Below are 15,600 nucleotides of genomic sequence, written 5' to 3' on the forward strand. Positions count from 1 at the left end.
AACTAAGGCCCGCAGCCCATATACGGCCTGTTGGGCTTTTTAATCCGGCCCGCCGAACATTGGTACAAAATTGTCCAAATTATAGTAAAGACCGCATTCATTTAGCCTTTTTCCTGCAATGCCCGGCATTTCAGCTGATCCCACTTTCAGTGCTTCTCAAAGTGTGGTCCGCGGACCACTGGTGGTCCGTGAGCGCCCCCTAGTGGTCCGTGAGTATATTGGTAACATTTCACATTTTAAATTAATTAATTAATTAAAGTTTTCCGCACTCTCGCGGGAATATCTCCGCAATGGAGCGAGCTTAAGTTTCACTTTCGATTGCATGATAAAGCCCAGATAAATACCTTCATCACACATGTTGCCACTTGTTTGTACCATTTTCAGGTGATTTGTAAAAAAACGATGTGTCTTTGGATATGTGTGGTGTTAGGTGGTCCGCGAGTGTTTTTTTATTGGTTAAGTCCTTGGTATGAAACAGTTTGAGAAACACTGCACTAGATGGCGCACTCCAGACACAAATTACCTTTGCTGGAGTCTGGTCTATTCTCTCAGCTGGCCCCACTCGGCATCCCGCAAGATCTAAGAACCAAATACGTCACGCTTACATTGTAGGAGGTCGAGATTCACCTGAGCAATAACAGTTCATGGCGAGTACGGCGAATACAAGTTGTAACAAGCCGTAGCGCTGAGCAAAGTGACGAGAACGCTTATATAAAGTCAGGCAACACTAACCAGCTTAGTGTGGTTCTGTTTATTTGACCTTACTTTAATAACCATCCGTTCACTGTTATTGAGCATTGTGAAGAGGCAGCCGTGTTCCTGTTGTTTTGTATTATTGCAGCTATCGGATGCAATCAATACGCGGGCTACATGTGGCCATCGCAAGTAAAGTCATAACGAAAACTACGCCGATTAGAAAACGGCTTATGCCACAATATGATAGCAACAAGTAGGCAAGATAGTCTGATTAGCTTCGGTTGCTATGCTAACATCACGGTTAGCGGCTGGTTTTGGCGCAGTTAGAGCGTTGGTCATCAGATCAGGGGGCGTTGGTGAACTCCAGTTCGAAACCCGCCTCGGCCGCCACTGCGTCAGGCCGTTGTGTAATTGTAAAGCGCTTTGAGCACCTGTAAAAGCGCTCTAATTAAAAATGTAATGCATTATTATTCTCACCTGTGGAATGCCAGATACACTTTCATAACCGCGTTGTGATGCCAAACAGCGTCAACAACAACAACATGGCGAGAACGACCATGAGTAGAAAGTTGTCGGAAAAGCAGTCGCGGCAAAATTCAGTCAGTCGATTGAATATTTAACATGTCTTTATCTCCAATGTTGCATAAATAAAGGATTGTATAATGTTGATTATTACAACTGTGAGGGAAATGAACGCTGACACTAGGAAAAGCAGCAACATAAACAGTGTCTTCAAGACGTCGTGCTTTCTTCGGGTTCCAGTTGGTGTCAGAGCAAACGTTTTTTAAGGTTTCTAATTGAACCGTCGTCAAACCAACACTAACCCTATTAATATTAGTCAAGGTAACGTGTTATGGACTTGTGTTCGTTTGCCACGACAGAGATGTCTTTTTGCATTGTGAGTGAAAGGTCTTTGCTCTTTCCTTAAATATGAAATCCAAACGCTCGATGTGTTTCGTCCCGGCCACTTCCAACATCGTTATGTGGTCAACGGGTCAGAGCACTTCTTATGTGGGAAACCCTGAGCGACATATTATTGAGACAAACATGTCGCTGATGACGATGTCCTAATGTTTTATATATAAGAAAAATATATGCTAGAGGGGGGGGGGGGGCAGAAAGGGTTCTTCTTCTGGCCCCTGTTGAACATGACAGAGACTATCTGAGAATTATTATTATTTTTTTTTTGTACTTTTTTTGTTTTGTTGTACTAATATATATATATTAGAGCCGGGACTCGATAACATTTTTTAATCTAGAGGCTTTGTAATGAATTAATCGAAATTAATCGCATTTTTAATCAAATATACATATCTGACCTGAGAACAGTGAGAAGCAGTTTCCACATGGACTTGACTCCAGGTGGTCGACAGTCGAGTGCAGCCCAGTGAGCCAGGGAGCTGGGTATCCTCTCAGACGTGGACTCACTTATCCTGGCCCTGAAACCAGTCGTCTGGCTGAGTGTGGGTTGGGTCAGGGTGTGGTTCCTTGCACTCGGAGTCGGGCTAACGTCCACGCTAGCTGCTACATGCTAGCTGCTACATGCTAGCTGCTACATGCTAGCTGCTACATGCTAGCTGCTACATGCTTTGCCTTTAGGTGATACTTTAGGCTTGATGTGCTGCGGTGATATGCAAATTCTTTTTTGCATAATTTGCACACAACCGTGCTCTTATCGACGCTTCCATCCGTCCGTTTTTTAAAACAAAATGTCCCATCCACGGGGCCGACCAAAGCGGTCTCATCAGCTTGTTCGTTCATGTTTGACTATTGTTCACCGTGGTTTGTTGTTGTTTGAAGTCCCATGCTGAAGTCATGAACGTTAGTTGGTGCTCCAGTATAATCGGTACGCCGGAAACTCATCCAGTGAGAAACGTTCCGCTGTGCAAAAATAAGTGCGATTAAAGTGCGTTAATTTTTTTTAACGCGTTAATTTTTGTGTAATTAATTAATCTTAATTAATGCGTTAAAGTCCCGGCCCTAATATATATATTATTGTTGCATGTTTTTGTTTTTGACATGTTCAATAAACTGACTAAACCTTTTTTTTTTTAAAGTATGCTCATACTTAGCAGGTGATGTTTGGGAGGTTCTTGGGAATGTCATCAGTTTTGCAGTTTGTTTGTCATAAACTGGACACATGTATAAATTGCCGATGGTACGAGATTAGAAAGAGTTAAGGGCTAACAACAAAGTGAAAGGGTTTCATATCGTGGACACCTGTATCAATCCATATAACAGTTTTACAGACATTTCACTGGGCAACGATCTTTCCAGCCCTTAACTATTTCACCCCATGAAATCCTTAAATGAACATATTCCAGCCCAGGTTTACAGACTAAAGGATCATAAAGTATAAAAGGTAATTGAATGAAAACCCTGCTCCTGAATCTGGACTGGATATCGTGGGAATAAGGTCAGCGAGTAGTTTATTATACTGAATTATTCCATACGAGTTCCTGTTCCCTTCAGCTTTCTGAACCCATGTGGATGGATAATCATTTTAGGAGAAACTGATATCAGACCAGCTGCTTTTCCACTGAACATGTGGCCTCTTAGTCTGAAGAGCTCCGTGTTTACGACATGCTTCTGAAGATGGTGTGAGCTAGCGGTTTTAGAAGAAGACTCAGCAAGTCTACATCCCAAATGATGGACTTAAAAGGAAGAAGTCCATATTTTATCACATGGAAATGTTCGTATTACAGTCAAAACTCAACAGCAATATCATAAAGTCCAGTTTGACTATATATCGAGTCAAATCCGATGTAGAAAATGTAAATTTGAATACATCGAGACACAAATGGTTCCTTTAATCATGTTTAAGTAAGTTTAAGCGTGGTGGTACCTTATAACTGCCTCGAAAGTCCCTTTATTCTGTGTCTTTGTTTGCATTAAAGCCACAACAGATGCCTTTTCTATGCTATTTTTAACGTAGACTTCCACACGATCAAATTGAAAAGTGTCGTAATAAGCTCGGTTTTTATTCAGGTTGTCCGTCTGTCCTTACCTGAGTGACACCTGGAGATTAAGGTCTCTGTTCTTGGCCATAACTCAAGATGTCAAACCCTAAATCTCTATAAATTGTTGATTAAAAAAGTGTTAACATTGGTGATACTTTCTAACACTGGTTGTCAGACGCGTGAACGACGAAGGGATAATTCTAGATCTGTCCGTACAAATTATTTGGTTTCACATCAGAGGCATATTTTACATGTTTAGAAAAGTTGTCATTACCTTGAACAACATATGGTTTTTATAACATCGACCGATCGACAGAGACATTTGACAGATTATAACAAACCCCGATCGACTCAGGGCTAAACACAGCAGATCTATAAAAGCAAACAATGGACAAACCTTCAAAAATAAACGTCAATCCACAGACTTAAAAGCTGCTATTTTCAACATGTGTATATCAACAATGGCTCGAATGACTGAGTAATGTGAGGGGAAGAAAGTCTTATAAATGCTAATGCCCGCTGGACGTGTGACTCTCAGCTGATGAGGAGGTGATAATATGTCGTGTTGACAGCTTGTTGTTCCGCCCCCCCTGTGTAAAAATCAATGCAAAGTGATTTCGCACAGGCTGTTTCCTTGTGATATTGAACGATGATCTCCCTTTTAAACGGGAACGGAATAACTGCTTGTGACGTCTTGTGGATCACATCCAGTCTTTCAAAAGGTGCCAATAGCAGTGGTGATGGAGGGCCATTTAAAAAGGCCAGAGAGGACAATATGGACATCACCAGGATAGAAGGAGGGATGCTTAAATGCATTGTGGGTAGAATTGTAATGTATGCTGATCAATAATGAATACAAAAATGTCAGCCTCTCAAATATGGATATTACCTTGTTTTTAACTGATAAAACAAGACATTTAAAAAACATTTGTCACTATTTTCCATTACCTGCGTGTTCAAATCAGAGTCTACACAGCCATGCTTTGACTCTGTTGATAGCTTAAGATCCCCTCGTGTGAGGTCCTGTAGGTTTTACACCGTGTTGCAGATAGAGCTTAATAACGTAATTAAGCATTGCCTACTTCTTCGGTTACAGAATAATTGCTTGTGACGACTTGCGGATAATATCCAAAGTCTTTAAAAAGGTGCCAATAGAAGTGGTGATAAGTACACTGGGGCCATTTTAAAGGGCAGAGAGGACAATATGGACTTCACAATATGGCTTAAATGCATTGTGGGTAGAGTTGTAATGTACACTGAACAAAAATATAAATGCAACACTTTTGTTTTTGCTCGCATTTTTCATGAGATGAACTCAAAGATCTAAAACATTTCTATATACACAAAATAACCATTTCTCCTTTGCCGAGATAATCCATCCCACCTCACAGGCGTGGCATAACAAGATGCTGATTAGACAGCATGATTATTGCACAGGTGTGCTTTAGGCTGGCCATAATAAAAGGCCACTCTGAAACGTGCAGTTTTGCTTTATTGGGGGGTCTGAGGGGGTCCGAAAACCAGGCAGTATCTGGTGTGAGGGGTAGGGTTAGGGTAATGTTGTGAATCGAGTGGCCCATGGTGGTGGTGGGGTTATGGTATGGGCAGGCGTATGTAATGGACGACGAACACAGGCCACTCGATTCACTCGATTCACACCATTACCCTACCCCTACCTCTACCCCTACCCCTAACCCTACCTCTACCCCTAACCCTACCTCTACCCCTAACCCTACCCCTCACACCAGATACTGCCTGGTTTTCGGACCCCCCCAATAAAGCAAAACTGCACGTTTCAGAGTGGCCTTTTATGGTGGCCAGCCTAAGGCACACCTGTGCAATAATCATGCTGTCTAATCAGCATCTTGATATGCCACACCTGTGAGGTGGGATGGATTATCTCGGCAAAGGAGAAGTGCTCACTATCACACATTCTTTCAGATTTGTGAACAATATTTGAGAGAAATGGTTATTTTGTGTTTATAGAAAATGTTTTAGATCTTTGAGTTCATCTCATGAGCAAAAACAAAAGTGTTGCGTTTATATTTTTGTTCAGTGTATGATGATCAACAATGAATAGAAAAGTCAGATTTTAAACACAAATTTGTTGTTTTCAGCCTCGCAAATATGGAGATTTCACATCTTTCCTATTTTATATCATTTTACATGTTATATCTTTGGGGTTTTAACTGATACAAACTATTTTGCATTACCTCCATGTTTCAAAAGCCTCCGTGAGGCGAATACCTTAAGATCCCCTCTTATGTTTACGTCTCCTAAACTATCGTACCTTGATAACTAACCGAGCATTGCTTCTCCCTCTCAGACCCACCTTCCGGTACTTCACCTGGCACACCTGTGTGTTGGGGATAATTGGCTGCGCCGTCATGATGTTTCTCATCAACGCCATCTACGCCTCGGCGAGCATCGCCTTCATGCTGCTGCTCCTGCTGCTCATCCACTACCTGAGCCCCACCTCCAGCTGGGGCTACATCAGCCAGGCCCTCATCTTCCACCAGGTCTGACACACACAACACACACACAACACACACACACACACACACACACACACACACACACACACCACACACACACCCACACACACACACACACACACACACACACGCACACACACACACACACACACACACACACACACACACACCACACACACACACATACACACACACACCCACACCCACACTGATATCCTCATTCAATACCGCCTTGTCATTACTCGAGCAACTAAAATCTCATCCCCATAGCTTTACAAGAGTCTGCCCCTCTGCCAAGCAATCGTTCCTTTCAGTTTATAGACACACACATACACACACACACACACACACACACACACACACACACACACACACACACACACACACACACACGCACGCACGCACATACGCACACGCACGCACACACACACATCTCTGCTGCCTCTCTCCCTCTAGCCGAGCACTTTGCATCGAGCAGACAAACACTCACACGTACACAAAACACTGCCTTGTCATCCCTACATCAGCTATCTATCACATTTATATCAGGGCTACCAGACACACACACACACACACACACACACACACACACACACACACACACACACACACACACACACACACACACCACACACACCACACACACACACACACACACACACACGCACACACTTCAGCATCTTTACCCCCAGAAGCAGAGCTCTTAGCATCTACCACACACACACACACACACACACACACACACACACACACACACACACACACACACACACACACACACACACACACACACACACACACACACACACACACACACACACACACACACACACACACACACACACACACACACACACACACACACACACACACACACACACACACACACACACACACACACACACACACACACAGCTTCACGGTGCATCGTCCCTCTCTCCATGTCTGGAGCCTGTTGCTCTCAAGGAGAATGGAAACGGTTGCCAGTAGGGCCTGTTGCCGATGGGAACTGTTGCCAAGGCTGCACTGGGAGTGGGGGGTTAGGGGCTTTTGGGGCGGGGGGCTGGGTTGGCTGGGTTTGCCGGCGGCTTGTCAGGAGGCAGAACATTATTACAGCCACTTCACTTATTGAGCTTTCCCTCCTTCCCTTTCTCTTCTCCTCTGCATGCTAGGGTTTTAGAAAGACAGCTATGGTTTGCTGTATTGCTTGTTGGATAGATTGCTAACTTGCGCTAAATAGTTTGTGGACATGTGTCTGCCCTTCTGGCACTGAGAGTTATTATTTACTGTTGGCATGAGATTCAATATAGAGTCCACAGAGTTGTAATGCTTCTGTACGTTCACCGGTGCTCGTTGACGACCCGTCTACACCAACAGCCACTGCAGAGTTATCAAACATGTCCTTATAAGAGACGTGAGCCGCTCAGCCAGCTAGCCGCTAACAGAGGATGGCTGTGTAAATCAGACACACACACACACACACACACACACACACACACACACACACACACACACACACACACACACACACACACACACACACACACACACACACACACACACACGCACGCACGCACACACATACCATGTATATGAACATCTCAATGAACAGGCTCTGTGGTCTTCATACAGGAGTATTGTTCATCAATAAATGGCAATCACGACTTTCTGCAGCTCTTGCAATCCCGATATCGACACTAAATGAAAACTAGATAAAACTTGAAATGCATGTCCTACCTTTTTACTAATTTAAGTAAAGTAGTAGAAAAGGGGATGGGACAAATCAGAGTTGGTGACGATATGTAGTTTTCTAATTAGAAGCATGGATGGATTTCGGATCAATTGCCTGGGATTTGATGCATGAAAACCTCAAGGGTCAGGCTTTGTGGTCTTCATATAGGAGGATTGTTCATCAAGTTGTGGCAATCGTGAGTTTCTGAACTATTGCAATCCTAATGTTCCCCTAAAGCAGGGGTGTCAAACTCAAGGCCCGGGGGCCAAATCCGGCCCGCCACTTCATTTGATGTGGCCCACAAGAGCTTGCAAAGAATATAATCAGTTTATTATGGTTACATCCCGCTTTACAGGAGCATGTTGCCCATAAACTACATGTCCCACAATGCATCTGAAATTAGACATTTTTCTCAGAATTTGAATTTTTTTTTTTTAATATGCCTTTTTTCTTAGAATTTGCCTTTTTCTTAGAATTAGAAAATGTTACTTTTTAAAAAAAAAAAATGTTAAGTATTCCCCCAAAATCTCACTTTTTTTTTTTTTTTTTCAGAATGTTGCTTTTCTTTTAAAATCATTTTGTGACATTCTCACTGAAGAGACTTGCAATTATTTGCCCTAGACTTCTGCTTTCAGTCGTAGTTAATCATGAAGCTTTTAGCCTATCCGATGATAATCCAAAGCAGAGGCAATAATGTAATATAATACATTATTTTATATATATTAAATATTTGTATATGTATTTTTATATAGTCTTAAAGTTACAACCGGCCCTTTGAGTAATGCTGATGTGGCCCGCGATGAAATTGAGTTTGACACCCCTGCCCTAAAGGATAAAGGAAGTATGCCCATTCTGATAAAACCTTAAATGCATGTCCTGCTTTTTACTACTTTCACACATGTGCCAAGGAGCCCCGTCCGGTTTAAACGATTCCACTAAGCGGTTTCAGCAGGACAGGCCAAGTGAGCGCATGAACACATATCTCAGTCTTACATGGTGCGAGTACATATCTGGAAGTAACACATGTTGGTTTGACCGTGAGTAGAGAAAGGGATGGGACAAATCAGAGTTGGTGACGATATGTCGTTTTCTAATTGGAAGCATGGATGGATTTCGGATCAATTGGCTGGGATTTGATGCATGAAAACCTCAAGGGTCAGCCTTTATTTAGTTAATAAATGAATATTGTTTAACAAGATATGGCAATCATGACTCTTGCGATCCTAATGTTCCCCTCAGGATAAAGAAAGTGTGCACATTCTGATATAAGATATGTTTCATTCCATAAATACACTGAATGAAAATGAGATAAAACCTTAAATGCATGTCCTACCTTTTTATTACTTTCACAAATGTCCGTCCGGTTCAAACTGTTCCACTAACAGGTTTCAGGCCGAGTGGGTGCATGCACATATATCTCTGACATGGTCCTGCAGCACTGGCACAAAGCCGACCGGGTGACTTTGAAACGAGGACAGGACACGGGACAAAACGCACGGAGAGATAACAGGACACTGTGTTTCACGAGAGGAAGAAAAAGCAAGAAAAAGACAAAGTGAGGTTGGAAGCGTTGAGGGAAAGATGGAGGCCGAATATAAGCAGGATTGAGAAACTACGTGATGGATGAGACTGAAGCCACGGAGAAACGATGATCGTCTGATGGATGACGGGAGAGGGGGAGATAAAGAGAGAGACAGATTGTTAGAGGAGTGCCGGCAGTTGGACTTCTCCTCTGGGGCCTCGTTTCGTTCTTCTTTACAGCAATTAGCGGACGCGAGCATTAAAACAGTTCTGGTGATGATGACGGTAATAACGATGGACACGGTGGAGTGATGGCTGCAGACACGCAGCTTCTGTGGCTGCAGACCAGGCCCGGTTCCAGAACAAAATGACTAAGGGTGCATCTGAGATTAGAGAGGGTGCAGTGGTAAAGTGCTATTTTTCTAAGTGGGGAGTGGACCTAACACCCTCTATGGGGGTCCTCACCTCCTCTGGGGGGGGGGGGGGTCCGGGGGCATGCTCCCCCGGGAAGATTTTTTTTTTAAATATTGAAGTTAAAACCATCAATCTGGTGCACTTTGAGAGCAACATTAAGAGATCTATGGATCTAAGTGCTCTTTGCTTGATTATGCCTTCCCAGTCCCTTTTCACGTAGCCTATAAGAGCATGGCGCCAGTTGTTGTAGCCAGTTGTGGTGAAGGCATCTGACTTACTTGAACCGAAATGTCTACATGCATAGCAGAAGATGGCATCTTTTTCACATGAATATTCCAGCCGATCTCTGTTTTGAAACCATGAGCTGCAAAATGAGCGCCTCACCCCACTGTACAGGCGAGTTGGGTGCTTTTTTAAATATACCTGCAGGCTCTGTTTTCCAGAGGTCCTCTGGCACTTGCGGGCCGCCGAGGGGTGGTGGTGTTTGGGGTAACGAAGACGGCTGTGGCTGCTCCGCCTCTGTGGGCGAGGCGGGCAAAGCCGGCGAGGCGGGCGGGAGGACGTTCGTGTCCACGACAGTAACGTAATGTCCCCATGATCTGAACTGCATTACCTGCAGTAGATGCAGTGTGTGCTGGCGATAAGGGCTGGTTGTTTTAACCATTTTCTGATGTCCATCACTGACTGCTGTGTCAGCACCTTGCAGATGATGAATGTGCAGCGGCACAGGTCACGCGCACCTGACATAATAACGTTACTTACCGTTTAAATTGACCAAATAAATGCAGCAGACAATGCTATTCAACCACAATTACAATTTATTTTATTTCAACTATATTCTTCTTCTTCTTTCACTTTTAATTTTTTTTTTTTTTACTTTTCATTTTTCAAATGAGGGTGCATAACGACTCAACTGAGGGTGCAATGCACCCTTATGCACCCCCGTAGAACCGGGCCTGCTGCAGACACGCAGCTTCTATGGCTGCAGACACGCAGCTTCTGGAGATATACACTTGTGTTGCTGAGGCCGTCGTTAGCGGCACGTTGCTACGGCTTCTTCTCAGGTCCAAGCAACGGAGAGTGTCTTCTTTCCGTTTGCTTCGTATCATTTCCCTTCATCGCCTTAAGTCTTTTATACACCAGTGTTTCAAATGATCCTGATCTAAAAGTATATAGTCCTTCTCAAATGGCGCGCTGACCGTTACCATTTATGATATATTATCTATATCAGACAAAACTAAATTAGTAGAATCTGAGACCCACATATTACAGCATTTCAACTGCAAACGTAGATGTGTGTATGTGTATAAATACACACAGAAAGGAACACAATTCGATATATACACGCGTACCCATATAGACACACGTACACACATACACACGTACACATATACAGTATGCACATTTACACATATATATATACACATGTACACAGATATACACATGAACAAATATATACACACGTAAACATATATACACACATACACAGATACACACATGAAAAAGTATATATACACATATATACACACGTACACAGATACACACATGAACAACTATACACACACATATATACACACGTACACAGATATACACATGAACAAATATATACACACGTACACATATATACACACATACACAGATACACACATGAAAAAGTATATACACACATATATACATACGTACACAGATATACACATGAACAAATATATACACACGTACACATATATACACACGTACACAGATACACACATGAACAAATATATACACACGTACACATATAGACACAGATACACACATATATACACGTACACAGATACACACATGAACAAATATATACACACGTACACATATAGACACACATACACAGATACACACATGAAAAAGTATATACACACATATATACACACGTACACAGATATACACATGAACAAATATATACACACGTATATACACACGTACACTTATATTCACACGTACACAGATACACACATGAACAAATATATACACACGTACACATATATACACACGTACACAGATACACACATGAACAAATATATACACACGTTTATACACACGTACACTTATATTCACATGTACACATACAACAATTTCCAAGGTGAAAATAAAACAAGGTAAAACATTCATGTAATCAAGTCCATGTACAGATTACACTTGTCCTCCTATTTTTAAATCTATTTTAATGTTGTTATAGTAAAACAAAACACAATGACGAGCCACATGGTGTGGGCTTTTCTATGATATGTGAAGAGGTGTTTCTCACATACACAACATGCAAAAGTCCTTGTGCCTTAATTGGCTTGTTCTTTAAGCTTCCTACATGTGATGTGATTGGTTCAAATCAAATCAAGTTTTATTTATATAGCACATTTATAAACGATTTCTGGTGGAGCCAAAGTGCTGGACATATAATAAAATAGCCTACAACACAGATTGTTCAGAATATCAGTATGAGAAAGACCCTCTGTCCTTAGACCCTCTGTCCTTAGACCCTCTGTCCTTAGACCCTCTGTCCTTAGACCCTCTGTCCTTAGACCCTCTGTCCTTAGACCCTCTGTCCTTAGACCCTCTGTCCTCAGACCCTCTGTCCTTAGACCCTCTGTCCTTAGACCCTCTGTCCTTAGACCCTCTGTCCTCAGACCCTCTGTCCTTAGACCCTCTGTCCTTAGACCCTCTGTCCTTAGACCCTCTATCCTTAGACCCTCTGTCCTTAGACCCTCTGTCCTTAGACCCTCTGTCCTTAGACCCTCTGTCCTTAGACCCTCTGTCCTCAGACCCTCTGTCCTTAGACCCTCTGTCCTTAGACCCTCTGTCCTTAGACCCTCACATCGTACAAGGAAACACTTCCAGAGAAAACCCACAGTTTAAGGGAACATGGGAGAAACCTCGGGGAGAGCAGCAGAGGAGGGATCCCTCTCCCAGGACGGACAGATGTGCAATAGATGCCGTGTGGAAATCCAAGAGATAATACATTTCACAGCATATAGACCGAATGTTAGGAAATGCATGTGTCTGTAATGAGAAGATGAATCCACGAGGATGTCAGCTACAGTCCTGAGGAAGCCATCAGGGAAGCAGCATGACGAGACCCAAGGCAGGACCGCAGAGACCGGTTCAGCCACGACCCGAAGTCCACGACTTAATCCAGAACTCAGGATAGAGGATCCAGGACTACAGCAAGAGGATCAGCCTCGACTCCGGGTCCCGGCGTAGATATAGATACAAAACAAGAAGAAAGATGTGGCTGGGTTAATCGGAACAAGAGAATACACAGACAGAGAGGGGGAAGGTCATTGGATAGAAGTTATTCTTGATAACCCTCTAGAAAGATCTCATGAACTTCCCCACTCAATCTATCAAGACCCGAGCAGTTCTATAGATATAGGATAAGAAACAGAGAGAGGGAGGTTGACTTTCATCTCTTTGTTCTAACATCAAGACAACGATACTAGCTTCACTTTATCTCTCACTTATAATGAAACACACAGCCGTACCAGCAGTGTACGGTGCAGCTTTAACACGGCGGACATGTTGTCGCCGAGCCGATCGTCATTAATTCCAACGAGGTTATAAACTGAGTGTTAATCATTCCTATTCGACTGAAGGTTTAAATGTAAGATTTGGTTCCACGTGGTTACATCTCCTCTATTGCACCTCATCAACACACCGTCAGAATCTCAATGATGCTCGAGGCGTCGTGTGCATCCTAATAGAAACCAAAACACACCGGCATGTAAGTATACAGTCAGAACCGCTCACACATGGGGGCATTTTTACCAATACAACTTGATTGACATGCTCCCTTCCTCACATGATAATTACAGACGCCATATGCTTCTATATAAGAGTCTGTATAACAGCACATGCTTTCCTATAGGATGGAGGTAAACCTACACTTACTGTACCCACACATGGATATGGTGCACTTGTGTTCCCTTTGCAATATTAAAATAAAAGGAAATGGTTTTGATGAGTGGATCCACTTCCCCCGTATTGAGCCCTATGTATGAACCACAGGCTAAATGAGAAGGGGGACGGGGGCAAAATAATAATAATTAAAACTGCGGTCGCACTTGTGCGCGCAGTGATGAGCGGGCCCTCGCGTCCGTGCGCCTGTCGGGGAGGGTTGCTGGTCCCCCCCCTCAGTCCTCCGAGATGAGCCGTTTGTCATGTCTCTAAATTGTTTACCTGACTTTGCGTTCCTTTGTTTCTGACCAGGAAATCTTAGGCATGTGCGCCAACTGCGTTGGTACCATTTGTCCTGCATCAACCAGGTAGCAATATGCCGACAGTGAAGAATAAACATATTTATAACTAGTTTAGCTAGTTCCAGAGGTAGATGGAATAGCTAAGTGTGTTTGGTCTAACTGTTAGTGTGTGTTTTGCTCAGCTCCGCAGTCCGTCACAGCAACAATTAAAATGTAAACCTAAGACGCAAAGAAGTGCAAGATAACAGATAAATATAAACAACCACAATGTAGATTCAATAATATGAGAGAAGTTGTAGATTAAGTGTAGACAGTATTTCAAATAAAGACAATGCAATGTAATAAGTATATACAGTATATGCAAAATGACAAGTACTATATGGCACACAGATGTAATGTTTTAATTATAAGTAAAAGTATGTAAGGCTGAAGTGACAGCAGTGATGAGCTCTACACGTCTACACTCATACGTCTGTACTGCAGTCAGCGGAGGTTTGGGTGGATGATGTTCCTGAGCGCTGTTCAGGCTTGCTTTATCCAGCACCTCAGGTGGCAGCTCTGTCCTTCTGATTTGCCGTGCACTTTTCAAAGTAAGGGTCGTTCCCCAGCAGATCCATTTCTCCAGAATTGTGGTAATCACAGAGAAAACAAGAGATCATAATAAAGACATGGTTGCTAAAGCATGATTGAACAATGTAACTGTAAGCCTTATAGACAGAGAAAGTGTTTGTGTGGGGGAGGGGGGTGTGTTTATTTGTAGGCTTTAGGAGATTTTTCATGAAACCATATGGTGCTTCACTTAATAAATACAAGGGCTGTAGCCTAATATTTATATTTATTATATTCTTTAGGAGCTGTTTGTGTTTGTTGTAGAACGTGTAGGTGTGTCTGTGTGTTTGTGAGCGTTGATGTGCGAGGCAGACAGGCAGGTTTCAGTAGCTTATCTGACATATAAATGGTCCAAAAAGGTATGTTCTCCATTAGCTTACGAGGTCCTCGATTCAGCTAGAAACTAATTTCTTCACAATTTAGCATCACATTGGATATGGGCAGAATTGGTGCTGGATTGGAATTTTTTGGAACATTTCCCTAGGAGGACTTTGCTAAAATGTGCTTAAAATGCATGAGAAACGCACATTTTTCAAAATGGCTGACTTTCTGGGGGGCGGGGCTAATAAAAGCCAATTTGAAATATGTGTGCAATCATAATAGCAATATGTATACAGCGTTTCGTGAATATCAGAATAACTATATCCGAGTAGTTTGGAGTAATTTGCGACATGTAAATCGTCAAAAATGGTGTATTCGCTGTTAGCTTACGACCTCCACGAGTAATTTTTCAAAAATGTGCTCCTCAATTAAGTATCGTATGGGATAGGGGCTAAACCTGTCCTGCATTGGAATTTTTCCGATCATTCCCCTAGGAGGAGTTTGCAAGAACGTGCGTAAAATGGCTGAAAAACGCACATTTTTCAAAATGGCCAACTTTCTGGGGGGCGGGGCTAATGGAAGGCAATTTGAAATATGTGTGCAATCATAATAGTAATATGTATACA

The 15,600-nt window shown here is 42.7% G+C and overlaps 1 protein-coding gene across 1 annotated transcript in view; it reads left to right on the forward strand.

Moving 5' to 3' along the window:
- The first annotated feature begins 5,959 nt into the window (after nt 1-5,959).
- Nucleotides 5,960-15,600, forward strand: part of LOC117440558 (solute carrier family 12 member 9-like) — a 28,413-nt gene continuing 18,772 nt past the window's right edge. Inside the window, exon 1 of the mRNA XM_034076793.2 lies at nt 5,960-6,175. Coding sequence (XP_033932684.1) covers nt 6,044-6,175 — 132 coding nt within the window. The 5' untranslated portion in view covers nt 5,960-6,043. The remainder of the gene's footprint in view (nt 6,176-15,600) is intronic.

The sequence above is a fragment of the Pseudochaenichthys georgianus genome, unplaced genomic scaffold (assembly GCF_902827115.2).
Source record: "Pseudochaenichthys georgianus unplaced genomic scaffold, fPseGeo1.2 scaffold_1035_arrow_ctg1, whole genome shotgun sequence".
NCBI classification, from domain to species: Eukaryota; Metazoa; Chordata; class Actinopteri; order Perciformes; family Channichthyidae; genus Pseudochaenichthys; species Pseudochaenichthys georgianus.